The sequence below is a fragment of the Kogia breviceps genome, chromosome 2 (genome assembly GCF_026419965.1).
Source record: "Kogia breviceps isolate mKogBre1 chromosome 2, mKogBre1 haplotype 1, whole genome shotgun sequence".
Taxonomy (NCBI): Eukaryota; Metazoa; Chordata; class Mammalia; order Artiodactyla; family Physeteridae; genus Kogia; species Kogia breviceps.
The window spans coordinates 84,443,488-84,468,966 of record NC_081311.1 but is presented as its reverse complement, the minus strand read 5'-3'; the positions used below and the strand labels follow the sequence as shown (position 1 = coordinate 84,468,966).

Sequence of the window (25,479 nt, the reverse complement as noted above, 5' to 3'; positions counted from 1 at the left end):
GGCGTGCGAGCCGCCCCGCCCCACGTTCCTTCCGCCCGGTCCAGCACCGCCCCGCAGCTCCCAGCGTAGTCGGGAGTCCGGAGGAAGGAGCGCGAACCTCCACGTGGTGGACCCGGAGTCGGTCCCGACGCCGCTGTGGCCGTTCGTCCCCGCGCGGTCCCCATCTGGGGCTCGCCGCTGGGAGAGCCCACCCGGTGACTGCCCTCCGCCCCGCCCGCCGCCCCTCACGGCGGGGTCTGCGTGAGTTCCTCACCTGGGGGCAGCCTGCAGGTGAGCCCCCTCCCAGCCGGCCCTCCGCCCCGCCCGCGGTCCCTCCCAGGTGACCAGCTCCCTCCAGGTGAGCTCCTTATCTGGGCACGGCCCGCCCACGCTGGCTTGCTCCTCCGGCGGCATCTCGCCTCGCTCCTGGCTGCTCGCTTCCTTCTGTTCCGCAGGGTTTAGCGTGGCCGCGCGAGGACGGATGCGGCTTTGCGGTCCGCACCGGGCTTTTCACGCCGGCCCGCAGGGATCGCTGCGGGCACCGAGGGCCCAAGGTTGATACATCCGGGTGTATGGGGCATCTTTGTAGCCAGTTCTGCAGATACTTTTAAAGTACTTTGTAGCTGTCGCGATGGCTGTATAACATTGCATTTAGAAGTTAAATTAGTAGCTATTGAATGGATATTGGACGTTTTGACAAAGGAAGACTGACAGCATTTGACTGTTCTGGCCTCTGAAATAGAATGAAGGGTACCGTGCTGAGCCTAACTGTCTTTCATCCGATGTTCTCTCATTCCCTGTAAAGATCCCTATTGAGAATTAGCTCTGAAGGTAGGTCTGTAGGATTTCAGACCCCTTAGATTTTAAAAATCCAGCGATCCAGTTCTCAGGATAGCAAATTGTTTTGGTTTGACGGTATTTAAACTGGAATCACGGGGCTGCGATCTTTTCTCGGTATTTCATTGGTCCTATTTTGTTGTTATTTACGATAATTTATTTCAGTATTAAGTATCATGAAAAACTTTCTCCCTTGAGGAACTGATTTGTTTACTTTTATGTAATGGAAATGACTTAATCTGATATGTTCTCTCCTTTTTACTATGGCTTTTAGGAAACTCAAAGCTACATTTGCCTCAGTTTTATAGCATTATATAGGTGGTTGGTATGTTTGTGTTCCTTCTTTATTCATAATTGTATTTTTCCAGCGTTAACTGTAACTATATTCTGTAGAGTCTTAGAAGCAGTGTCTGTTGGTAAGTTTATGAAGTTACTGTTGCAGCTGAAGATACATTCTTTCGGTTGGGACTGGGTTTATACTATATATTTCTTTTGTACTTGGAGAAATGTTACTATTTCCAAATACTGCTTATTTATCTTTTTAAACTGTTCAGTGGGGTGGGTCCTAATATATACTCTATAGTATGTGTTAGAATATTTTTTCAGACACAACTCTTTTAATCTAAAACCATGTGTGAACGAATCTTTTCACAAGTAATTTGAACACTTGGGTTTTTTTCCACTGAACTCCTGCACACTGACCTCTGAGGATGTGATGTTTGATCACAGCAGGAATACTTGTACGTGTGTGTGTAATCCATCTTATGTTTGAATTTCCTCCAAAAAACTCATGGACTCAAGCATCTTATGTATAAACTTCTGCCTAACAGTGTTTAATTCATTAGAAAAATATCTTTAAAGGAGTATAAGTTATGTAGACAATAAGGTACATAGTGTTCATTTTCTGATGCTATTAAGTTTGACCTTAATATTCTGGTCCTTTATATTTAAAAAAATATAAATTTTTTCCATTGCTTTAAATTGTAGGTAAAGCGCAGCAATGGCTGCTGTTTATTCTGGCATTTCTCTAAAACTTAAAAGCAAGACAACTTCCTGGGAAGATAAACTAAAACTAGCTCACTTTGCTTGGATTTCCCATCAGTGTGTTCTTCCAAATAAAGAACAAGTAAGTTGAATGTGAAAGTTACATTTCTGCAGCCTAAACTAATGATCAGTTATGTAAATTGCATATTGACATTTAGTTAAAATTTAAAAAGGTTAGAGAAAAGATTGGGGAAGGAAACATGGTTAGAAAGTTAAAAGTCCTATCAGTGAGAAAAAGTAAGTAGTTAGGTATTACATTAACAAAGTTTTTCTGTTACAAAACCTCAGCATTTCTTTATGTTTGGAAACATCTCTTATATTCCGAATTAAGTATGTGCATCCAGGAGCAAATTAGGATTTAGGTTACAGAAGTTAAGTTCTGAGTCTGTTGGCAGCTTCATTTGTTTGTAAATTCTAAGTGATGCTCCTGTAAGCAATTCTTGTTGTTGCTTTTCTTAAACGTCTTTGGAACTTGATGAATAGAAGGCAAGAAGTAGAGAAGCTTTAGCATTTGTAATAAACTGAGGGGAAATAGATTAGAAACAGATTAGGAACCAAGAAAGAGGTAGCTCTTTGTTAACATTTCTCAAGCTTATCTGACTAAGAAAAACAGTTAATACAATGGAGACACCAGGATGATGAGCTCATGCAGTTAGATACTCATTTGCTAGTATTAAGCAGCACAAAATGTGTCAGGTGGATTACAGCCATTGAAATGATGAGGTCCAGTATGTAGAGTACTAGCAGAGCTAGTAGTTTCTAAATCTGGCTGCACCTGAGAATCATTTTGGCTGCTTGACCTGGCAACTGTGGCAGGCAATTTCATCAAGGTTTCCACTACCCTTCTCCAGAGAGAGTTTTTTCCGTTTAGCATTTGTCACTGTTCATGCTGTTATTGACAGTTCTGGTGTCCTGAGCTGAAGCCTCACCACCTTTCCTTGTGTTTATGAATAAGGAATCATGTCACAATAATGGAAACTGTTTATGTCCAGCCCTCCTTTTAATACAGCACTTGTGAATCATTTCATAGAAGACTCTCTGTCTTCTGAACAGGGTAAATAGGTTTAGGGATGAAGCCGCAGTTAACTTGGGAAGCCAGGACACAAACCCTGGTCTTCTGACTCTGCATTTTTGCTTTTGTGTGTCATTCCTTTTGTGGCCATTCTGAGCAACTGTTGTTGTGCTTTTAACTTTTAAAACTTAGAAGCAATTAGTTAGAAGAAAATTGTTTCTCTTGAAACTTTTTATTGGCCCCAGATGAGGGCACACTTAGTTTTTTTGATTGATTCTTTAATAATAAATATTTTAAGACACCAAAATGTAATATAATGTTATCAAAGGTAAGTTTTAAAGGAGAGTTTTTCCCCCCCTGGCAATTGTATTTGCTTATGCGTGTGATGTCCCTATAAATGTCCAGTGTCTTTCTTCCTTGGTAAAGAAATTCGTTTATTTTTAAAGTATATTCCAAATTCAGGTATTACTTGATTGGGCACGACAGTCATTGGTTGCATTTTATAAGAAAAAACTTGAACTGGAGGAAGACATTGTTGAAAGGCTTTGGATCTATATGGATAACATTCTACATAGCAGAAAATTGCAGAATCTCCTCAAGAATGGAAAGACAATTAATCTTCAGATTTCCCTCATCAAGGTAATTAACAGTTTCCTGTGTTATCCTATAAGTGTTGCATGTATCTCTATTGATTTCCTGTTAATGCTGGAGGCTTATTTGTCTTACGGTTAATTATATGAAGATACAGAAAATATCAAAGTAGAGGAGGAGAAAGAAATAATATTTTTAGAGTTATAATAATGACTGCTATTTATTGAATGCACATCGTATGCTCTGCACCATGCTAAGCACTCTATATTATGAAAAGCTTAGAACTTTTTCGTAAAGTGGTTAATTACCTTTTTAGTTGGAAAAGGTAGCCGGCAAATGATGCCACTTTATGACTTTTTTTTTTCACCTTTCTGCTGGACTGGAGGGAGGTCAAAGGCCAAAATCTGGATGAGAATTTCCTCAAAGGTTTTTGACGCAGTGACTTTGAAGTCTCAGGTCGGGATTATGAACTTCCCTGTCAATACTGAGTATTTTGAAATACTGTGAGAATAGCTGGTGACAATAAAAAGCACGAATAATGAGCACTGAGCATGGGCCAGGTAACCTGACGAAAGTCAGACAGCAAGCAAGTGGCAGAGCTGGGGTTTGACCTCCATCTGTCTGATGGCAAAGCCTGTGCTCTGCGCTGCAGCCTCACCCACACGAGCGTGTGGGCAGGAGGAGAAAGGCAGTAGAGGCTGGGACTGAAGAATTAAATGGTTGATGCCTGGTGGTTCGTAGGCTTTAGTGGTTCTTGAACTTATGCTCTAAATTGTGTCACTTTTTAAAATGATAGACCAGTGCTCATCAAAGTGGGTTATTCTGAATGGTTCTTTGGGAATGTGGGAAGATAGTGTTCCATCTCTATATGTTTTTTAAAAAGTCACTTTAATTCCTATGTATGCTTTATAATTATATAAAATACTAGTACTATAGTGCATACATTTAATTTATAACCTTATCAGGTATAAGTTTGGAAAAAGTTGTATAATCAGAAAAATTTGGAGATCACTATAGTAAGTGTGCTGGCATTTAAATATGTGTTATCTTTGTTTCGGCTTTTCCAGAGCCAGCAGTTACTCGGATGGAGATAAACACACCTGTGTCCTTGGGCTACTGCTAACTTAACACCTAGGATAAATTTGATTCTCAGATGCCGTAAGGCTGGGAGCAAGTCACTTAGCCTATAAGTGAACTTTGGAACCTGTCTGGCCCTCATAATTTCTGGTGTTTGTGAATTTCAGAATTTTGGAAGCAATAGACTGTGGGTTTGCTGTATATTAAGTAGCAACTGGCAGCATTTACTTTCCTCTTTTAAGAATGCCTTTTGCTTTGCCTTTTAAAATACAAACAGTGTGACTGATTATAAAAATGTGTTTTGGACCACAGGATCATAACCCAAGACCACTGTCCATCTACCTGTAGTATCTAAGTTGAATTACAGGTTTAGGATCTAAGAAAAAGTGAAATCTTTGGAGTTTAAGCCTTATAATACTCTGGTCTTTAAAAAGGGACAGCAAATTTACAAAGGCACTGAGCCCCTTCCCAGGTTTATACTGGTAGGAGATGGATGTGTGTAGGAGTTAAGACAGGTCCTCTGCCTTCCTTTGGTGCGCTAAGGAGATGCCAAGTTCATTTAGATGTGCGAATCTGGGCATTTCTTTCTCATTCAGATAAGGGCAAGGAGTGAGTTCACTGATTGTGTTGTATTTTTTGTGTGTACGTGTGGGTTTAGGGTCAGTGATGAGTTTTCTTTCTTTCTTAATGCTCAGATCATCAATGAGAGAATGGCCGAGTTCGCTCTCTTGGGACCTCAGAGGAGCATGTGTGTTGTGCTGAGCTGCTGCCAGGGTATCCTCTCGACACCCGCCCTTGCTGTCATCTACACGGCCAGGCAGGAGCTGACGGTCGACCTGCTGAGCCAGCTGTGCTGGTTGGCCTGTAGGCAGCCGGGAGCCGTGATGCCCCAGTTGTTCGGGGTTCTTCACCTGACCCTAGGCCTTTACCTCTCGATTCAGCGGCAGCAGGTCAACCCAAGACGCGCCTTTGGGGAGGTGACCACACACTTGCTCCAGCCCTGCCTGGTCCTGAGACACTTACTCTTGGCAGGCACGTGGACCCAGGCCGGCCAGGGCCAGCTGCGGCCGGCGCTAGGCCGGGACATCAGGAGTCAGATTGAGGCCGTGCTTCGAGGTGGAGCTTTTCAGGCCGAGCTGCTCCCTTCCTACAAAGAGGAGCTCTTGGACCAGCAGCAAGGTGACACGAAGATGGGGGCCATGAAGAATCTCCTAGCACCCCTGGGCACTGTGATGGCCAGGCTGGTGGATGCCAGCTACTGTGAACCGTCCCTTCAGGCTGCTGTGGTGGCCAACTCTGTGGCCTTGCTGTACAAGCTCTTTGTAGATTCTTACCTCAAGGAGGAGACCCGGCTGCTCTGCTTCAAGGTGCTCCCTCGGCTGTTTGGTTGCTTAAGGATTTCCCGCCTGCAGGAGGAGCAAGCCCTGTCTGCGTCTGATTGGACCATGGAACTCCTGGCCTTGGAACAGCTGCTAAATTCAGTGGCCAGTAGTACTATCTACAATATTGCCGCTGACCGGATTCGGCACGGGGAGACTCAGTTCCACTTCTACCGCCGTCTGGCCGAGATGCTGCTGAACCATCCGCAGGCCTCCGTGCCAGCCTGGTTCCGCTGCCTCAAGGTTTTGCTGTCTCTGAATCATTTGATTCTGGAGCCAGACCTGGATGACCTGTTGGCTTCAGCTTGGATCGATGCAGAAGTCACAGAGTTGCGGACCCAGAAAGCCCAGGAGGCGCTGATCCACACGCTCTTCCAGACGTTCGCCAAGCTCCGGCAGGTACCCCAGCTGTTCAGGGAGGTGCTGGGGGTGATCTGTCGCCCCGCGGCCGAGGCGCTCAGGCTGCCCGTGCTGTCTGCAGGCCCCGCTGCTGTGCTTCGCGAGTGCCTCCTGGATCTGCCCCCGGGCCAGGTCCTGGATGCCTGGGCCCTCATGCTGGACAGTTTCCAGTCTCTGGTCCTGCCTGATTTGTGGGATGACATGGACATGGCCCTGAAGTCCCTGTCACTGAGCTCACTGCTGCACTGCATCATGGTCCACGCGCGGAGCCTGGATGGCGACTCGCCCCTGCCCGTGGTCAGGCGCACACGGCGCACCATGGACGAGATGCTGCGGGGCCTCGTGAAGCCCCTGCTGGACCTCCTCTGCAAACCCCGGCCCTCGGTGCCCGAGCCCTGGCGACAGAGGGTCGGTGACTCTGCGCTCCTGCTCGCCCACGCCTGGGCCCAGGTGGACACTGTGCTGGGCTTGAGCTGCGATGCGTATCGCTCTGAGCCCGGGGCCCTCGCAGGCACCGTCCCGGAGCCCTCAAGCCTCCCCCCGCTGCTCCCAGGCGTGGAGGCCAAACGCTGGAAGGAGATAGAGGAGTTTACGGCTCAGTCCAACTCCCTCGGCAGGTACTGCTTGGAGCAGCTCCACCTGCAGAGAATGAAAAACACCTTGCTGCAAACTAGTGTCCAGTCTGAAGAAGCCCTCCTTGCCCTGAGGCGTGATGCCGCCTACATCCTGGGCTCCGGGAGAGCGAGCCTGACCCAGGGGACGATGGCTTCCTGGGACGGCCAGGTGGGGACAGTGAGTGCGCTCACCTACCCCGTCGCCCACTGGCACTTGCTCGTGTCCAATCTCACAATTTTAACAGCCTATCTTTGTCCAGACGACCTGCGGTACCTGGCCGGTGTCCTGCTGAGAACTTTGCCAACGAGCAAAGCCCAGGAAGGCTCAGCGGAGGAGGAGCCAGACATCACACTTGAAAAACTATCGAAGGCCGTCCTTCACAGCCCTCTCCTCCCCGAAATGCAGTCCCTCCACTCTGCGTTTTTAGTGTGTGTGACCGCGAGCTGCGCCGGCATCCTGGGTGCTGGCACCCACAGGGGCCCTGCTCTTCTCCGCCAGCAGCTGCCCTGGCTCTTTGAAGGGGATTATGTGGCCGTGGCTCACTGGGAAAGCAGATTTCCAAAGGTCGGATCTGAAGGTGCAGAGCCAAGAGGAGAAATTGCCCAGAACTTACTCTCCTTGGCCAGGGGTGACTTCTCCGTTCAGCTGGAGGGAGAGCAGCTAGACAGCATTCTTCAGCTTTTGGAGGTTCTTTCTGCTCTGCAGCTGGACAGCCTCCTGCCCCCCTATCACATGCATTGTTTTCTCCTGTTGCTGTCCGTGGCCATCACCATGCTGGGCAGCTCTTGCCCCTCTTCACTGACCCTCAGGTTTTTGATGACGTGCTACCGGCTTCTTGGTTACCTGCAGAGAGGGCAGAGCGCCCAGTCGGTGCTCAGGGTCATGTACGTTAGCGACATCTTTGAGATCACGCTGACCTCCTTGTTCAAAGGCAGTAGGAGGTTTCTTGTGGATGCGGATGACCCCTCTTGGCTGGAATTCCTCCAGGTGGTGGGGACGTTCTTAGAACAGCCGCTGCAGATGCTCCTCCAGAGGAAGCTCAGCCCGGGGCTCAATTTTGGGAAAATCCTCGCATTCCTCTCAAGGTCCCAGCTGCACCCTGAAGCAACTTCAGGCAGCCGGTCGGAAGACCAGACGCCTCTGGGCCAGCAGCTCCTTCTGGTGTCTTTAACCAAGCTGTACCAAGCGCTGGGGCCTTTAGTCAAGGAGCAAAAGCAGCACGAGGTCTTGGAAGTACCGCGCGAGCTGCTGCAGGCGGCTGTGCTGCAAGCAGGGGCCGTGCTGCAGCTCTGCGCCGCCCGCGGGGCCCCGCGCTGCTATCTCCTGCCCCCCGTCCTCTCGTCGGTTGCCTCACTCTTGGAGGCTGATGTGACCCTGTGCTCCGGGCACAGCAGGACAGAGGTTCCCGGAGGGACGGACCATGTGCTGCTGCCCCGTGCAGCCCTCTACCAGGCTGTCTACTCTCAGATCGTGTCGGAGCTGCCGGCTCTAGCAGGAGACACCCCCTCTCTCCAGGCAGCTGTTCAGTTTCTGACTCTGTTCTTTTTAGCCCCAGAACTGCACCCCCAGGAGGAGTCTGTGTTCACCTCGGTGTTTGAATCTGTGAGAAAAGTCCTTGCAGGTGAGATGTTTTCTCTTGAGCTAGTTCTGTACTGTAGAGCTTTTTTTTTTTTTTTTTTTTGCGGTACACTGGCCTCTCACTGTCGTGGCCTCTCCCCTTGCGGAGCACAGGCTCAGCGGCCATGGCTCACGGGCCCAGCCACTCCGCGGCATGTGGGATCCTCCCGGACTGGGGCACGAACCCGTGTCCCCTGCATCGGCAGGCGGACTCTCAACCGCTGCGCCACCGGGGAAGCCCCCTGTACTGTAGAGCTTTTGGTGAGAGGTCGCTAAGCGGCAGCCAGGTGAGTTGCTGCCCCTCTCCTTTTTGGACCAGGTCTGCATTTCCGAAGGTACCATGCGATGACCTGGGAGAAACTCTCCCTCCCCGGAGTTCGTTTCTGGCATCTTCCTTCTCTGCACCTGTAAGCAGTTACCTTCACAGTTGTTTTCCTGCTTTTTAGACAAACAGTAGCCTTCTAGGTATATTGTTTTGCACTTTAGTTTTTCACATATTTTGGAGATTGATCCAATTTATAGTTTTGAACCACTCTTCTCTGTTTTAGCCTTTTTCTGTCCTGGCCCCAGAGGTCAACATAGATAGTTTCATCTTTATTCGTAGGCCCTTCAGTATCAGATCTTCAGTGCCATCAGTGGACTTCAGAAAGATAAAATCTGCCAGCTTTTCAAAACTCCAAGTGACTTAATTTATAGGGAACCTCATAAAATTCCTCGAGGGCGGGACATCGTCCTGCAGGTCTCAGAGTAGTACCGGGACTTGTGGGGCTGTGGGTGCTGATTGGACAGAGAATCAGCCTGTGATTCATCGCAGTGTTGTAGTTGGATGTCACCCTTGCAGGCCAGCTCATCAGGACTGAAAACTCAGCCGGTGTCTTCATTCACTCCAGTGGGACGGTCACTACCTGCTGTCCCCGAGGTCAGAGGTTAGCAGGCCAGGGTCCGTCCCTGACTTGAGCTCATTAAGGTGGCACTGTTCCCAGTTGGTGTGGGTCCGTTTTCTTCTTGTTGGCCTGGTACTGAGGTCAAGGCTGGTTAGGGCAGTCCTCTGAGCTGGGGCTGGGGAGTCTGCCAGCCTAACCCAGCCATCACTGCACACCCAGGTGTTCACTGGGCCCCTGTAGGAAGCAAGGCCGCCTGGGCCGAGGCCAGGGCTGGGGTGCCATAGCCTGAAGGATGCTGTGCTTCCCCCCTTTCTGATCTGCCCCGGTTGTGGATTGACTGGAAGGCTTCGGTCTCACCTGTTCTGTCTCACCCTGTCAGCTACTGTCTTAGGGAATGGTGTCACCTTCTTAATGGGGGCTGAAATTCAGTCCTCTGTTAACACTGGTTAGAGCATTCTAAACGAACGTCCTAAGATATGGCCCCCAGTGGTCCGAAGCTCTGACCCCCCGCCCCTTCGTTAGACGGACTGCAGTGTCCCCCTCTATCCCTGCAACCCCCTGCAGAATGCAGTGTCCGCCTTTCTCCCTGCAATGGAGGTGGCCCCTAAGTCCTAACTGTGTGTCCTCGGACTGGTGTTACCTTTGACTTTGGGGGCAGAGCCGCAGTCGGGGGTGAGGCCAGCCACCCCACTGCTCCCCCAGACCGCAGGCCTGAGCGCTGGCCCAGGGCCCAGGCCTCAGGCACCTGAGCTGCTGGACTGGGCCTAGAGAAGGGACCAGGGTGGTGGGAGGTCTGGAGCAAAGATCAAGCGGGGAGTGGCCCAAGGCTTTGGGCTGGGAGAGGGAAGGTTGAGGTGGCCACCTGGGTCCTCGGGGGTGATTCAGGTAGGTTTCAGCTCAGAAAAAATGAGCATTTGTAAGAAATGCTCTCTGACAGGAGAATCAGCTGCCTCAGTTCAATTACAAGAACCCATCAGTTTTAGAAACGCTTCATGTATGCGTGGAGCTGTGTTCTTTGGAGATGAATGAGCTGTTGATCTTGACTTGTCTAATTTAGTAAACAGACATTCACACAAGTTACCTGAGTCACAGGGTGAGGAAGGGCTCTGAAATGACCAGAACGGTGGATTGTGCAGGAAGGCGAGGCCTCCGCCGCGGGAGGTGGGTGAAGGGAGGGCGGGTAAGGTGCAGTGCTGACACTCAGCTTTCCAGGGATGGGAGTCTGCGGTGCCCTTTCTTTGATTTGCCAACCGCAGGAGTTGGTGCTGCTCTACCCGTTTCACGGATGAGGGAGTTGAGGCCCAGAGTGGTCCTGCATCCAGGATCTTGCAGTTTGTGGAACACTTGGACCGAGATGTTCGCTCTTGAAGCCTTGGTCCCGCCCACCCCCCGTAAGCAAAGACTGGGGCGCAGGAGCGTCTTCTGCAGTGTGGGGTAGTCTGCTGGCTCAAACGGGGCTGGAAAGTTCCTCCGGAGTCAGACTGTAAAGGGCCTTAAACTCCCTAACCGCGGGCTCTCTGATGAAACCTGGGGACACTGGGTTTACTTCACAAGGCTGTCCTGCATTAAGTGGGAACAACTGGGTGGCCGCAGCGGCCAGTCCCCACAAGCTTGGGCCTCTTTCCATCTCTTCAGCATCCCTGTCTGTGCAAGAGCGCCACCCCCCCCCCCCCCGTGCCCCTATTGATTTTATAGAAGAATATAAACAAAGTAGAAAAAGAGTATAAAGAAAGTGCCAGTCACCTTTCTTGCATGGTGCAGAGATAAGCCCTGCTAAACATCGTCCTCCTCCTCCTCACTCTCTCAGGCTTTTCTGCGGGCTGGGGGCGGGACACAGGTGCCGCGGGCGGGGCACAGGTGGCACAGGTGCCGCGGGCGGGGCACAGGTGCTGGGTGTGAGAGGGTGGTGTCATGCTGTGAATGTGCCCTGCAGTTTTGACCTGCACCATGACCGTTTCTGCGTCCCTGAGACGCTGACCTTTAGCAGCCGTACACCATTTCACCTGCCCCTTGTCTATCACAGCAGTTTTGTTTTCCTCGCAGATCCTGCAATTCCGGTTCAGGTAGTTGAGGAGATAGAGCCTCATTTGGGGGCCTTGTTCACCCAAATGTTAGAGGTTGCGACAACAGAGAACTTCCGGATGGCGCTGCAGAGTATCCTCCAGGGACTGGACGTCAGTAACATGTGGAGAGCAGATCTGCAGGTGGGTTGCTCCTTTCTCTCTTGCACGGCAGCATGTAAGCGATATGGGGCTTCAGTGGGAAAAGTTACTTGCAATGTGGTGTCAGCGCTGAAACTAAACAAACGTGCAAAATCAATTCGTACTCGTATACTGACACGTAAAAAGTTGCATTCACATCCATTGTGCGAGACCTCTCACGTCGTACTTCTGATTTTACTTGGTTTGGTCACGTAGCCCAGGTCCCACTTGAGGCTCTTGCAGGGTGGCGAGCAGCCCTTTGGTCCTTAGCCCCCTAGTCTGTTTGGTAGTTGCTGACGAAGCCCCTCACCCTCACTCGGCCGGCGTGTCTGGGAACCTCTGCGCGGAGCTGATGTACTCGAGTTTGGTCCCCTGAACGGCCCTGAATGCCGGACCGGCCAGAGGCTTTCCCTGCTCGCACAGGCTGGGAGCTCACTGTCTGGGCCCAGGGTGGCAGCCCAGGCCTTCTGGTTCCGAGCTTTCTCTGCCGTATGAGTGGCTTCTTGATTGCTGGTAATAATCGGCACCCGGGAGCTGGGTTTTGCTTTGGGTGGGAGGAGAGCTGGAGAGGGCAGATGGGGGGCAGCAGGGAGGACTCACATCTCCTCTGTGTGACCACGAGGCCCGTCTCTGCTGCCACCCTCCTCCCTCTGGAAGTTTTCACTGTGCGTGTGCAGCTTGATGAGCTCAGCTTTGAGAAGGCCTCTGGGCTTCCCTTCAGCAAGCCAGGGGAGACAAACCATAAACTTCTACGTAAGCCCGTCAGATGGTCAGAGGAGAGTCGAGGAGGAGCTGAGGTCAGAGGTGGAGAGGCTTTGGGTGGGGCTGGGGGGCGTTGCTATGGAGACAGGGAGGGGGTAGTGCATGCACAGCGCAGTGAGCGCGGGGGAGTGCTAGGAGATGGGGGGTTGGGGGCGCCAGCCAGCGGACCCGCAGTGGGGAGACACACCCTGCAGCGGGGCAGGAGAGGGGAGCAGAGCTTGGACTGGGGGCGGTTGTGGTCCAAGGGAGCCAAGGGCAGAAGCCAGGGTTGCATGGTGTGGGCTCTGCAGCGTTAGGGGCAGGAGGAAGGGGCCAATGGATGAAATGGATGCTGAGAGATGCCCAGCACTGGTCACTGAGTCCCTTCCCATGGTCGAAAACCGTCACCTGTCAGCCCGGCACCTGGTCTAATTGTCGCACGTTGTCCGTGTTTCCTTTCACCCTTGCGCACGTGTGGTTCTCACGGGAGAGTTACAGCGGCCTCCTCTTCCGATGCCACCTTGACGAGACGGGCCTCTGATTAGATCGCCGTGGCCTCTTGTGTTTCATTGTCCTGGCACATCTACGTGTTCGGTTTAGCGAGACGCCACAGAGAAGGCCCTTCCTTTGCCTCAGTCTGCTCACCTTGTTCATTTCTTCCGCAGGTGACGTGAAGGGCCCCACCCTCAGGACTTGACCCCAGCTGGGTCTCGTCCCTGCCCCAGCACGGGGTTCTAACGGGCTCCGCTTTGTCGCAGCGCCAGTGACCAGCCTGCCTCCCGAGATGGGCACCTGGGAGGGCTGGCTCCTCCCACTGTTGACGGTTTTCCCTTGTCCCCTAGGCTGTCTTGTCGGCTGTGGCATTGGTCAAGTTGCTCTTGAACTGCCCATTTGGTGACGAGAAGGCCAGTTTGTTCTGGCGCGCGTGCCCACAGATGGTCATGGCCCTAATGGTGAGTACCTCTGGGGTGTGCGCGCCCCTGCCCCTGCCTTTCACATGCTGACGGGGCGGCACTTCTGCTTCTCTCACGCTCTGGTTTTATTATGCAGAGTGTGTTTCCAGGGGCGTGTCCTGAAGACGGCTGTAAGCACATTGCTTTTCTGTCTGGGTGTCCAGGCAGCACCTCTGTCTGCACACATAGTGTCATCAGTAGATGTGATGTGAAGGTCCTTGGGTGTCAGAAAGCATTCGTGGTCCGTAATGGAAGGAACATGGTGCCCACAGGAGGCTTCCATTTAAATTAGGTGACAGGAGAAGGAGTCCTGGGCCTCTCTGTGTCCACACAAAATTCTGTAGTCAGTTTAGTGCATTCATTCATGTGTAGGGATATGTGTGTTTAAGTGACGATTCAGTGAGAAAAATAATGGGTCTAGACTAGGATAGTAACGTTGTGGATAGATGGTTGTTAATCCCATGCAGACGTTAAATTTTGGTACCTGTGAACATACACAGTAGTCACATGACTTTGTTTCATTAGAACAAAAGCCTGATTCCAGTGGGCGCTGTCTGAGTTCCTGCCCTCCAGAGTCTGGTGTCAGTATTCCCAGACGTGGGTTCGGAAGAGCGATGCCTATTTGACCATCACATGAGAGCACTGCCCTGCGTTAGCATATTCTCAGGGCAAAAGGGTCTAGAGAACAGACATTGCTTTCTTCTCTGATCTTTTGTTTTGTTGCTTTGTTGTTTCCCTGGGAATCTGCATTAGTGGACGAAGCCCATTTGTACTTAGGTGTGTGTAGGGGGAACATCAGGAGGAAGAGGGTGGGGCAGGGGGAATAGGGCCCAGGGCAGGGCCTGGTCGGTGTTGGCCGAGCGCACAGTAGGGCCATGTGGATATAAACACCACGCTAGGCATTTAGGTCACTTAGAATGACCACTTAGGTCACTCTAAAGGGGATAGCACAGCGTCAGCACAGCCAGGGTACCCAGAAAAGGTGATCACTGTGAGAGGCCCCAGACGGCCTCAGCTGGGGTGCTGTTTACAGCTGGACATGTGAGGAGGGCTGTCACAGGTGGGCTCGCCCAGGGTAAGGCTTCGGGCCACCCCTCAACTTCAGTCTCTTCTCTCTCTCTCTTTTTTTTTTTTTTGCCGTACGCGGGCCTCTCACTGCTGTGGCGTCTCCCGTTGCGGAGCACAGGCTCCGGACGCGCAGGCTCAGCGGCCACGGCTCATGGGCCCAGCCACTCCGCGGCACGTGGGATCTTCCCAGACCAGGGTACGAACCCGTGTGCCCTGCATCGGCAGGCGGACTCTCAACCACTGCGCCACCAGGGAAGCCCTTCTCTGTATACTTTAGAACAATAATTGAACGTCTTGAACTAGAGCTATTCTTTGTGAAATGTAACAAATGGAGTTTAATTATAGCCATTTTAGAGCTAAACATCTTTTTGGGAGAATATTGTTATGTGTGTGATGTGAAGTTTTTTTATTCTGAGAAAGTAGATTAATCAACTCTTTTAGGAGAAATTACTTCTCTTCATGGTAGGCGCATCCATCAGAGGGTGTGGACCGAGACGGCCAAGTCCCTAGTAGGTGCCCCCCCAGGGGTTTGAACGCTGGTCTCCTTGTCCCTTTGAACTTCCCAGTGACCATTCAGGTCATTTTGAAGTCTGGACATTCTTCCCTCTATCATTTTGGGTTTGGGGCTGTTTCTCCAGAGAATCGCCTTCATCTTCTGTCCCTTGTTTCTCCCCCTGTAGCTGCAGACCCGAGAGGCTTGTCGGGAACAGCCCGTGGCGCTGGCACTGGTCGGGCCCGTCCTGGACGTCCTGGCTGCGCTGCTGAGGCGGGGGGAGGGGACCATCAGCAACCCGCACCACGTTGGCCTGGCCTTCGGCGTCCTGCTGGCCGTGCCCTTAGACGCCCTGAGGCCCCCCGAGTATGGGCACATCTTCCCGCGGGTCCACAACGTGCTCTTCTCAATCCTGCAGTGTCACCCGAAGGTGAGGAGGGCAGGGCACCCGCCGCGCAGGGAAACCTATCCTTCAGAAGAGCAGCAGCGTGGGAAAAACAATGATTTGTGAAACAGACTTCTGGCTTTGAGTAATTTCTAGGGCCCAGGTGGTTTCTCAAGCACAGAACTGTGTGACCTTCACATCAGGCTGTGTTGGATCTGATGCTTTGAACATACCTGTGTACCGGGTGTTTCTGGAAGCCCATTAGAAATTATTCTGTTTCTGCAGATCATATATTTAAATGCCACTCACTGGCTTAGATCTCTTCTCGGGTTTATAATTCAGTTGGATATAGGGAGTGAGCCATCCTGAGTTCGGTTTTACAGTGTGCTGCTTTTTTTTTTTTTTTTTTTTTTTTTTTTTTTTTTTTTTTTTTTTTTTTTTTTTTTTTTTTTTTTTTGCAGTATGCGGGCCTCTCACTGTTGTGGCCTCTCCCATTGCGGAGCACAGGCTCCGGAAGCGCAGGCTCAGCGGCCATGGCTCACGGGCCCAGCCGCTCCGCGGCACGTCGGATCCTCCCAGACCGGGGCACGAACCCGTGTCCCCTGCATCGGCAGCGTGCTGCTTTTTAAATAAAATAAGACCAGGAGCAAATGCCCCGTAGAAAAGATTCCAGTTTCGCCACCATTTATTGAACGTTTGCTGTGTGTCTCCTTTCACCCCCACAGCAAGTCTGTGTAGTCGGTGGCAATCCCATTTCATTGGTGGAGAAACTGATGCTCAGAGCTGCTGCATATTTGACCAGTGTCACCCAGCTGAGTCTGCATTTTAGCTACGAGACTGGATTTCCTTGGCGGGTGTTCATTTGTGCCTCTGCTGTACGTGTGAAGCGTGGGAAATTATAAATAGGACAGATACACATATACATAGGCACGTTCAAATATTTTTAAGTGTTTTAATATTCTAAGGCTGGAGACCTGCCAGCAGTGCAGTTTTAAAAAAATTTATTCTCTGGTAAACTAAGCATTCCATCCAATGTCCTCCCCACTTAAGAATCGCCTCCGGCCCTGCCTATCTTGTGAGGCTCTTTGTTGTTAGATGTCTGCTGATTCTTAGATTTTTGTGTGACCGTAGAATGTAAATGCAATACCAATCAATTGCAGATCTTGCAAAAGATTCAGGATTTCATGCAGTTGATGAAAGTGATGTTGGAAAACTGTGTGCATCTCCTGCAAAACCAGTGAGGAATGACCGTTGAGCAGAATTAGACCATTTAATGAAAGGAGAGAATTGACAAGGATAATGACACGGTATTGCAGTCAAGAAGGATGTGACTCACGACGGCAGCTCACACTCACTGCCGGCAGGGCAGACTCGGGAGCGGGGCCCACGCGTTGGGCCGTGTGGGTGGTGGGCGGGGGTTGATACGGGCCCCCGGCTAGAATCGGCTTGGGTAAATGTGAAGGGAGCAGCACAGAGTGAACCCAGCCAGGTTCCCCAGCAGGGCCATCGCGGCTGGTGGCATTCCGAGCTCTGGACATGTTTTAACTTATTTAACCCTCACAACAACCTGTTATTACCCTCACTTTGCAAATGAGGAAACAGGCACAGAAAGGTTCCATGTTCTGTCCGGGATTGCAGATTAAGCCAGGCTGTGAACTCAGATGGGCTGGCCCTGGATTTGTGTGCATTTAATCACTATGATAGCAGAGGAGGAAGACTGGGCCTCTGGAAATGTGATGACGCCCTGGAGTACTTTGGCAAAAATGACCTCTTTCTGAACATGTTGCTGAAGCTGATAACTTGACATAAAGAATGTGGTGTCATGCTCTCCACACTTTGCTTGGATAAACCGTACCAAAGAAAAGAGTCCCAACACTTGATTCACTTCTTGTTCACCCTGAGCCTTAGAGCAGTGCCACCCAGTAGGACTTCTCCCGGGCTGGGCGTGTTCTGTATCCGCACCACCCAGCCCAGGAACCGTTGGCCACACGTGTCTTGACTACGTAAAATGTGGAATTGTATGACTAGGAACTGAATTTTAACTGTAATTAATTAACATTTCAGTGGCCACACGTGGCTCGTGGCTGCCTTACTGGACAGTGCATTGCTTTGGTCATGATCTCAGGACGGCTGAGTGTGAAAGAAGCCTGTTTTGTAACTTTCATATCATTTTTCAAGATAAAGTCCCAGCCAGACCTTTTCATTGCTAAAAAATGAGAAGTTTTGTTGCTCATTTTAAATGGATTTGCTTTATGTAATCCTCTTCTCTGGTGGCAATCATACTTGAATACACCGGCTACTGTATGTTTTGTTATTTATTTCTACCCATTTCCAGAGTGTACCACTAACAGAGTAAAAGACAGATTCAGCAAATTCTAAACTAGGATTGCTTCATTACATTCCTAAAGTTATGCAGCATGGAATCCCCACCCCGAACCACGAAAACGGACGTAAAAGAGTTAAGTAAGTAGGGTGAGCTTTCCCTAGAAAATCCTGGCAAAAAGGAGTTGCCACACTGTTTTGAGTGTCCTGGTAGATAAGGTTAAGAAGGAAATAAATATGAACTCCTTTAAAGTAGATCTTGAAGTAAACAGTTGCCTGCGTATTTTCATATTCTTTTGTCTATCATTGCAGGTAATGCTGAAAGCCATCCCTTCTTTCTTGAACTGTTTTCATAGATTGGTGTGTTCAGTTATACGCAAAGGGCGGCAGAAAGACGAAGGTAATTCAGAGTCACGGTATCATACAGATTTCAAATGTGTGTATTTTACAGGTGTCTCTGGCCACATATGTTACAGAAGATAAAACCACACAGTGGAGTTTACGTTAAGAGAAATACTCAGATCATCAAGTGAACACATAAAACAATTTTTAAAATTTCAGACTGTGACATTTTTTAACTGTATCCACAGCAGTGAATGCATTTGACATCCCCTAATTGAAATAGTTCATTTCTGGAGAAAAAAAGTATCTAGATTCAGGAAATATTTACTCTCATTTACTGGGGATATAAAAACGTCTACAATTCCATTCTTGCCCTTACAGAGCTCATAGTTTAAATGGGGAGATTGAGGAGGAACGGGGCAGTGGTAGAGCCAGCTTATTGCTCATCTTGTAAGGGGGCAGATTTCCTGCAGCTCACTGTTCCTGCTGCATCTCAGCAAGGTTGTGTTTGTTTACCAATGAAGCAAGCTTCCATATGACAATCGCATAAATTATGTGTACAGCTTGTTTTCCAGCCTTGAGATTTGTTGATTCTTGCTAAATTTCTAATTCGGGGGAGAGTCTCATTATTTAAAAATTTGCATATTATACTGTGTATTCCAAAAGTCAAGTTCACTGATGCCTAACATATGTGTAACAAACTGCACCTGTTTAAAGTATATATACTTCAATGAGTTTTGATGGGTAAGTTCGTGCGGGGAAGCACCACCGACAGTCAAAACACAGAGCATTTGCATCACCCCCAAAAGAGCCCTCTTGGGGTCCAGCCCCAGCCCCAGGGAGCCACTGATGTGTTTTTTGGTCACCGTAGGCTTGTTTGCATTTTCTAGAATTTTATAAAAACAGTGTATTACTATGCTGAGTGAAAACCGGGGAGGTTGCTCTGCTGATTTGGGGTCCCCCCCACACTGCTGTGACGGCCTGGCTGGCGGGGGGCGGGGCTCATGTAACCTGGGTCGCGGGGGCACTGCAGGCTGTTAGAATCCCTGGGAGAGGAGTGTGTTAAGGCCTGGATGATCCTGGCACTTCAGGGTGGAAGAACTAGGAGTCAGAAATAAACCTGGGAAGCCAGCAAGAGATCCAGTAATGATAGTTGAGTCTCATATCTGTCTATAAAGGAGAAATCCTAGATGATTTCTGAAACTTAACGAGGCAAAGACATAATTAGGCCATCTTATCTTTAGAATCATATTTTCCTTTCTATATACAATAGCAATCCTAGATTTCACCCTAAAATCGTGGTTATTCTAGTCCGACCCTTAAAAAACCCATGGACTGTTGGGGATTGTAAGTGCCCTTCCTTTTGTAATATAGATCAATGTTTGGACACATCCTGTCTCCCTAATGCTGTCTTCAAATTGAGCCAATGAAAGAGTCTGGGAAAAAAAAAACAAAAACAAAAACGGAAGGTTTGAATAATTGGGGCTATGTTGAAAGTGTAAAATTGGAAGAGTTAAAACTCACGGCTTTTGAGCTAATCGGTTTGGAAACTTTTTGCTTCTGTAGGAAGCGCAGAGGACCTGCCAGTGGTGCTGGAGTGCGCCCGCCTCGTGGAGAGGATGTACAGCCACATGGCGCTGCGGGCCGAGGAGTTCAGGGTGTTTTCCCCCTTCATGGTGGCCCAGTATGTGATGGAGGTGCAGAAGGTAAGCCAAGCCGCCAGCCTCCCCAGGCGCCTCCGCCCACAGTCCTTGGTCGCAGGGTCCCCCAGCTGTGCGGCCAGCAGCCCGTGGGGTCTGGCGGTCCTGTGCGGTGGCGGCTGTCCTGCGTGTACAGCAGCCCCTGCAGGGTCCCCACAAGGGCTGCACGAAGACGCAGGGCACTGGCGGTGCCTGGGTCGCGGGGGCTCTCAGCCACCGGTAGGTCTCTTCTTGCTCTGGCACAAACCCGGGGCCTGTTTTGCTCAGTCTCTGGGGTCATGAGGGAGGTGAAATGTTACCCAGGTCCAAGCGCAGGAGGCGGAAAGAGGGGTCCTGGGGTCCCTCAGCAGCAGGGGCTCATGGGGCCGCTCTCCGACGCTCAGGTAGATGGCCTCGGGGAGATCCCGGTAGACTTGTTCAACTGGATTAAACGCTCTGGTCACAATTAGTCTGACTTTTGGCCTTAGTATTCTGGAAATTAATTCATTCTTCAACAGTGATCTCACTTTGGAGTGTCAGTGTGCTATTTTCACAATTCCACAAGACTCCACGTGACCTGTGTAGTAAGTTAGTTACAAGACTTCATGTCTTACTTGTTTAAATGGAATGTCACACTCTTATTTAAAGTAGTGTGTTCAGGTGTATTATCTGCCTCCTCGTGCAGGTATAGATATACAGTTACCTCGTTTATCTTGCTCTCAATAGAATACCCCCCTTTGTAAATCTCATAAGAATGGTGGTGAGCCACTGGTTAAATGTGTTCCATTAGAGGTGTTGGCATTTCTCAAGGGAGGGTCGTCTGAACGGGCTTCCTTAGGAATCCTGGTGTGGCCTCAGCTTCCATCCTGACCCCGCTTAAGGGTGTTTCCACAGCCCCAGCCCCAATCCCTCAGCCAGTGGAGATGCCTGTCACGTGGGTGGACGGTTGGCCGGGTCAGTCGGGGGGGCGTGTGTATATGAGCTGGGGCCGCAGACAAGGGCCCCTGCAGGTCATCCTTTGAATGAGATATGGGCTTGGGGTTTGGTTTCCTTGCAATTATTTAACATTTTATAGAATCTTGTTGTTTCCCAAGCAGTTAAGTCATTAACGTGTGAGCTTTTGCTGGAATATGAGCTGGCATGATTTTTTTTTAATAAATTTATTTTATTTATTTATGGCTGCGTTGGCTCTTCGTTGCTGTGTGCAGGCTTTCTCTAGTTGTGGTGAGTGGGGGCTTCTCTTGTTGCAGAGCATGGGCTTCTCATTGTGGTGGCTTCTCTTGCGGTGGAGCACAGGCTCTAGGCACAGGGGCTTCAGTAGTTGTGGCACACAGGCTCAGTAGTTGTGGTGCACGGGCTTAGTTGCTCCGCGGCATGTGGGATCTTCCCGGACCAGGGCTCAAACCCATGTCCCCTGCATTGGCAGGTGGATTCTTAACCACTGCGCCACCAGGGAAGTCTGAGCTGGCATGATTTTTTGTTTCACTGAAGAACAGAATGAGACACAGCAATATCACTTACCCAGGGGCTAAGAGTGGAGGCTGTGATTTGAACCCTGAAGTCTCTGATTATTATTCTGAGATTTACTTTATGAAAAGTCTCTGGTTTGCCAGCCTCATTATTCGTGTCTAATTTATACTTATCTGTTATTTTTAAATTTTAATCTTGAAGGCCAAAGGCATTGGGAATTATCTGAGGCTGTTGCGTCCCAGAATCCACTGGCAGGACAGTCTACGTTTTAACTCTTATTTGTTTTTAAAATCGGTAATGAAGAAAGTATTCCATATGTATTAGAGGCTTCTACTGAGAGAGCCATAAATCTTTCTAGACCAGGAAGACATGTTGAAGTTTAATTACAGGCTAGATGGCAAGTGTTTCAGCAGTGGGCAGCGTAGGTAAAGGTCTTTCAGTGGTTGGGGCCGATGACGGTGAGACAGCCTCAGGCAGGAGGGGCAGCCGCTCCTACAGACCTTGCTCCTTCCACACAGAGATGTGTCACCCTGGAGACGTGTCAGGGAAGTTACGGTCACTCTTATCTTCCCTTTTACCCGTAGATCAGATTTACAAGTGTCCCTCTATATCAATAGCTTAGAGTAAGTAGTTTGCACTACTCCCCTGGCCTAAGGTCCTTTTAGGTTAACTTAGAGATGTTTCCATTTGTTGGCCAGTGACTGTGACGTTGTAGAAATTGACTTTTTTCCCCTGTTTTCCAAATAAGCTGTCTAACGTAAAGATGCGAAGTGGTTGTGTTGTCCTGATACTACCGGCCTTGCTGTCCCATTCCCCCTCCCTGTGCTCCGGGCTGTACTTCACAAGGAGACACACCAGCTAAAGGGCTGTGACATCTGGACTCAAGATGCCCAGTTCAGGTCTCAGTGCTGCCACTGGGGAAATTACTGCGCCTCTTTTTGCCTTTGGAAATGGAATTATTTGTTTAGTGAGTGGTGATTCAGTGAATGAATGAGCAAGCCCTCACCCAGCTAGTGAGGTTAAGGACTTCTTCTGTTTTCAGTTTGCCCGTTTTATTTTTTCTTTCCCTCCCTAATACCTTAGTATGGAATTACAGACAAGCCATTCCTCCTGTGGTCCTTGAATGTTCTTATCGTCTATAAAACAGTAAAATTTAATTAAGATGATCATCTGTCAAATGTTTTTTGAGCTATTGTGTGAAAATAACCATATCTGTGAAGAACAGCATCCTCTTAGGGGAAGAAACAAATCGCCTCTTTAGGACTCTGTCTCCTGGAGGTTGCCTTGGTGAATCATGCTTCTTCTAGTTAATGAAATGTATCCTCTCTAGAAGCTGCATGTCTGCAGAGAGGCATGAACTCCTAGGTCATCAGGACACTAAAGATGAACTGACCACACCCCAGGCCTGTCAGGCAGAACCTTGCTGCTGCTTTCTGGCTGCAGTTGCTGCGTGGTCCGACTCTGCCCCCGCCCAGGTCCGGCTGAAGCCTGGGCGGCTCTGGCAGGGCAAGTAGTGCCTGCTGTCCTGGCCTCTTTGTCCACATACCAGCCTGAATCTCTGATCTGCAAAGTCTGTGCCAGTAGCCGACGTAGCCACGCCAGAGCTGGGCTGCCGCTCCTGCTGGGGCCCAGATTTTGGTTAACCCAGATTTTTAGGAAGGCTTGCATCTTTGGACACAGGGACCGATTAAACCATTCTGGAGCAGTTAGGGATTTAGGGCCCATTGTGTTATTGTTGAAAGAAGTAAAAATATCTATGAAGTGGTAATTATAAGTCATGTCTGACACTGAGCCACATGACGGGATCTATCAGGGATCCGATTGGAGAGCGTCAGAGCCACTGCCTACCTGCCCTGCTCTGGGGGGAGGTGGCAACATTGCAGCCCTCATCCCATAGTTAGTAGCCCTTCCAATGTGATTGGCCACAAGGAAGAATATGACGCAGTGTTCAGGTGGCTCTTACCATAAGATTTTTTTTTTCCATAAATTTATTTATTTATTTATTTATTTAGGCTGTGTTGGGTCTTTGTTGCTGCGCAGGGGCTTTCTCTAGTTGTGGCGAGCGGGGGCTACTCTTCGTTGCGGTGCACGGGCTTCTCATTGCAGTGGCTTCTCTTGTTACGGAGCACAGGCTCTAGGCATGCGGGCTTCAGTAGTTGTGACTCATGGGCTCAGTAGTTGTGGTGCACGGGGTTAGTTGCTCTGCAGCATGTGGAATCTTCCTGGATTCCAGGGCTCGAACTTGTGTCCCCTGCGTTGGCATGCGGGTTCTAAACCACTGTGCCACCAGGGAAGTCCTACCATAAGATTTTTTTAATCTAAAGATTCAAGTTTTTAAATGCCCCTGGTAAGTGCGGAGGCATCGTTCACTGAATAGCAAAGCTACCCCTGTGATTTTGTGATGTTTTACTCCATCTCAGGTTTTTGCTTGCTTGAGTTGGCTCTGTTTCCCCCAAATACAAACTTAAAAGTTTATGAATAGTCAGTTGTTTAACTTACATGCAAAATGGCATTTTAAAAGGAGCGTCTTTTCTCAAGTTGGTGGCAGAAGCCGGAATCCCTCGTCAGAGCCTCAAGGGTCTGGCACCTGCCTGTTTGCGCTCACAGAGAAGTGTGCCCCCCTCTCCCAGGTCACCTTGTATCCGGCGGTGAAAGGCCTCCTGCAGGAGGGCATTTACCTCATCCTGGACCTGTGCATCGAGCCCGACATCCAGTTCCTGCGGGCCTCGCTGCAGCCGGGGGTGCGAGACGTCTTTAGGGAGCTGCACAGTGATTACGTGAAGTACCACAAGGCAAAGCACGAGGGAGAGAGAAGATACGCCGTCTAAGCTGCGTACGGACGTGCAGCCATGGCCCCAGGTCCAGGAGAGCTGGAGGATATGCAGGACTAAAGATGCTTGAATTCGCGGCATTGAAACGTGTGGAAAATCCTTTGGAGTTTATATAATATGTATTACATTTTACAGTTGTTTTTTCACACTACTTCTTAACATTTTTTTATGCAGTAAGTACTGCAATAGAATCCTGAAAATAGATCCTGAATTCAATAAAATTTGCCGGATCTCCCTTGTGGCCATTCCAAACGTGGTTCTTGTCTCGGTCCAGTAGTTTGGGGTTCCCCTCTCCCCACTAGGAACTGCGTAGAACTTGTTTTTTTCACTTCAGGTGCATGGGTGTGTAATGAATCTCAGTTTAAATATTTTTGCCTTTTACGTTCTTCAAGAAACATGGGACATATTCTGAAACACCGCTTTTCTGCCCTCCCTCTGAGCGCATCTTCTGATGGAGCTGGGCAAGTCAGAACATGGGGACTCTGTGTCGGCTGGCCGGCCGCTCCAGGCAGGGATGGTGGCCCCTGCTGTGCGGGTGGATGCTCGGCGGGACGGTGCTGGGCCTGGGGCTCCGTGTCCTGCCTGCTCTCCCTGCCTGCTTCCCCTCTCGGGAGTTTATTTTGGAATTTTATTTTCCTCTTTTTAAAAATTTAATTTAATATTAAGAAATACTCTTGTTTTTTCGTATTGCCTAAGCAATATATTTCATTGTAGCAACCTCAGAAAATAAAAGGGAAAAAATTTAAAAATACCCCAAGTCTCAGCTGTCCAGACAGCCGCCGTCATCCGGGAGGGCCTTGTTTCTGTCCCTTTGCATATATATATGTAGATGAGTATTTAAATAAGTGTATATATAGTTGCCAAATTGGATCATAAATGCATTTTTTTGTTTGTTTTAGTTACCCAACTTTTTTTTTTTTTTTGCGGTTCACGGGCCTCTCACTGTTGTGGCCTCTCCCGTTGTGGAGCACAGGCTCCGGACGCGCAGGTTCAGCGGCCACGGTTCACGGGCCTAGCCGCTCCGCGGCATGTGGTATCCTCCCGGACCGGGGCACGAACCCGTGTTCCCTGCATCTGCAGGAAGACTCTCAACCACTGCGTCACCAGGGAAGCCCACCATTTTTATTTCTTATAAAAATTATGTTTATACAGTTATGTTTCTTACGTAATATTAGCCTGTTTCTCAATTGGGATATTTGCTTTTTTTCTTACTCATTATCTTTATGGAATTTATGTTGGAATCTCTTTATACCCATTTTTAGTCAGTCAAAATATAGACAAATTATTTGAAGGATCATCCCTAAGCAAAAGGTGTTTTTTTTTTTTTTTTTAATCCTAACTTTTCAAGTACGTCTTATTGTCGCAGACAGTATAAAATGGATTTTTTGGCAGCCTAAGAGAAATACCCCATTTTTCACGCCTCAAGATTTGCTTGTATTTCTTGCATTGGCTGACCGAGTCTGGGAGATAGTTCTTTCTGCTTTGCATTCTTCATGTTTTATCCGTTTCCTACCCTCTTGTCTAGACATTGGTGTATAGAAGCTTTCTAAACTCTGGTAA

General features: G+C 49.3%; 1 protein-coding gene across 3 annotated transcripts; it reads left to right on the top strand.

The window, feature by feature from the left end:
* Positions 1–24: 24 nt before the first annotated feature.
* On the top strand, positions 25–24,174 carry URB2 (URB2 ribosome biogenesis homolog). 3 transcript variants are annotated; one of them, XM_067025746.1, is made up of 10 exons: positions 25–337; positions 1,804–1,942; positions 3,335–3,511; positions 5,236–8,554; positions 11,478–11,638; positions 13,219–13,329; positions 15,078–15,320; positions 17,910–17,997; positions 19,506–19,645; positions 23,719–24,174. In XM_067025746.1, exons 2-10 carry the CDS (start codon positions 1,817–1,819, stop codon positions 23,914–23,916), a joined length of 4,563 nt encoding a protein of 1,520 aa, XP_066881847.1. In that variant the 5' UTR covers positions 25–337; positions 1,804–1,816; the 3' UTR covers positions 23,917–24,174. The 3 variants fall into 3 exon arrangements, with proteins under 3 accessions (XP_066881847.1, XP_058909866.1, XP_066881846.1); XM_059053883.2 differs by having other exon boundaries at positions 35–270; XM_067025745.1 differs by lacking the exon at positions 25–337 and adding an exon at positions 729–810.
* Positions 24,175–25,479: the final 1,305 nt, after the last annotated feature.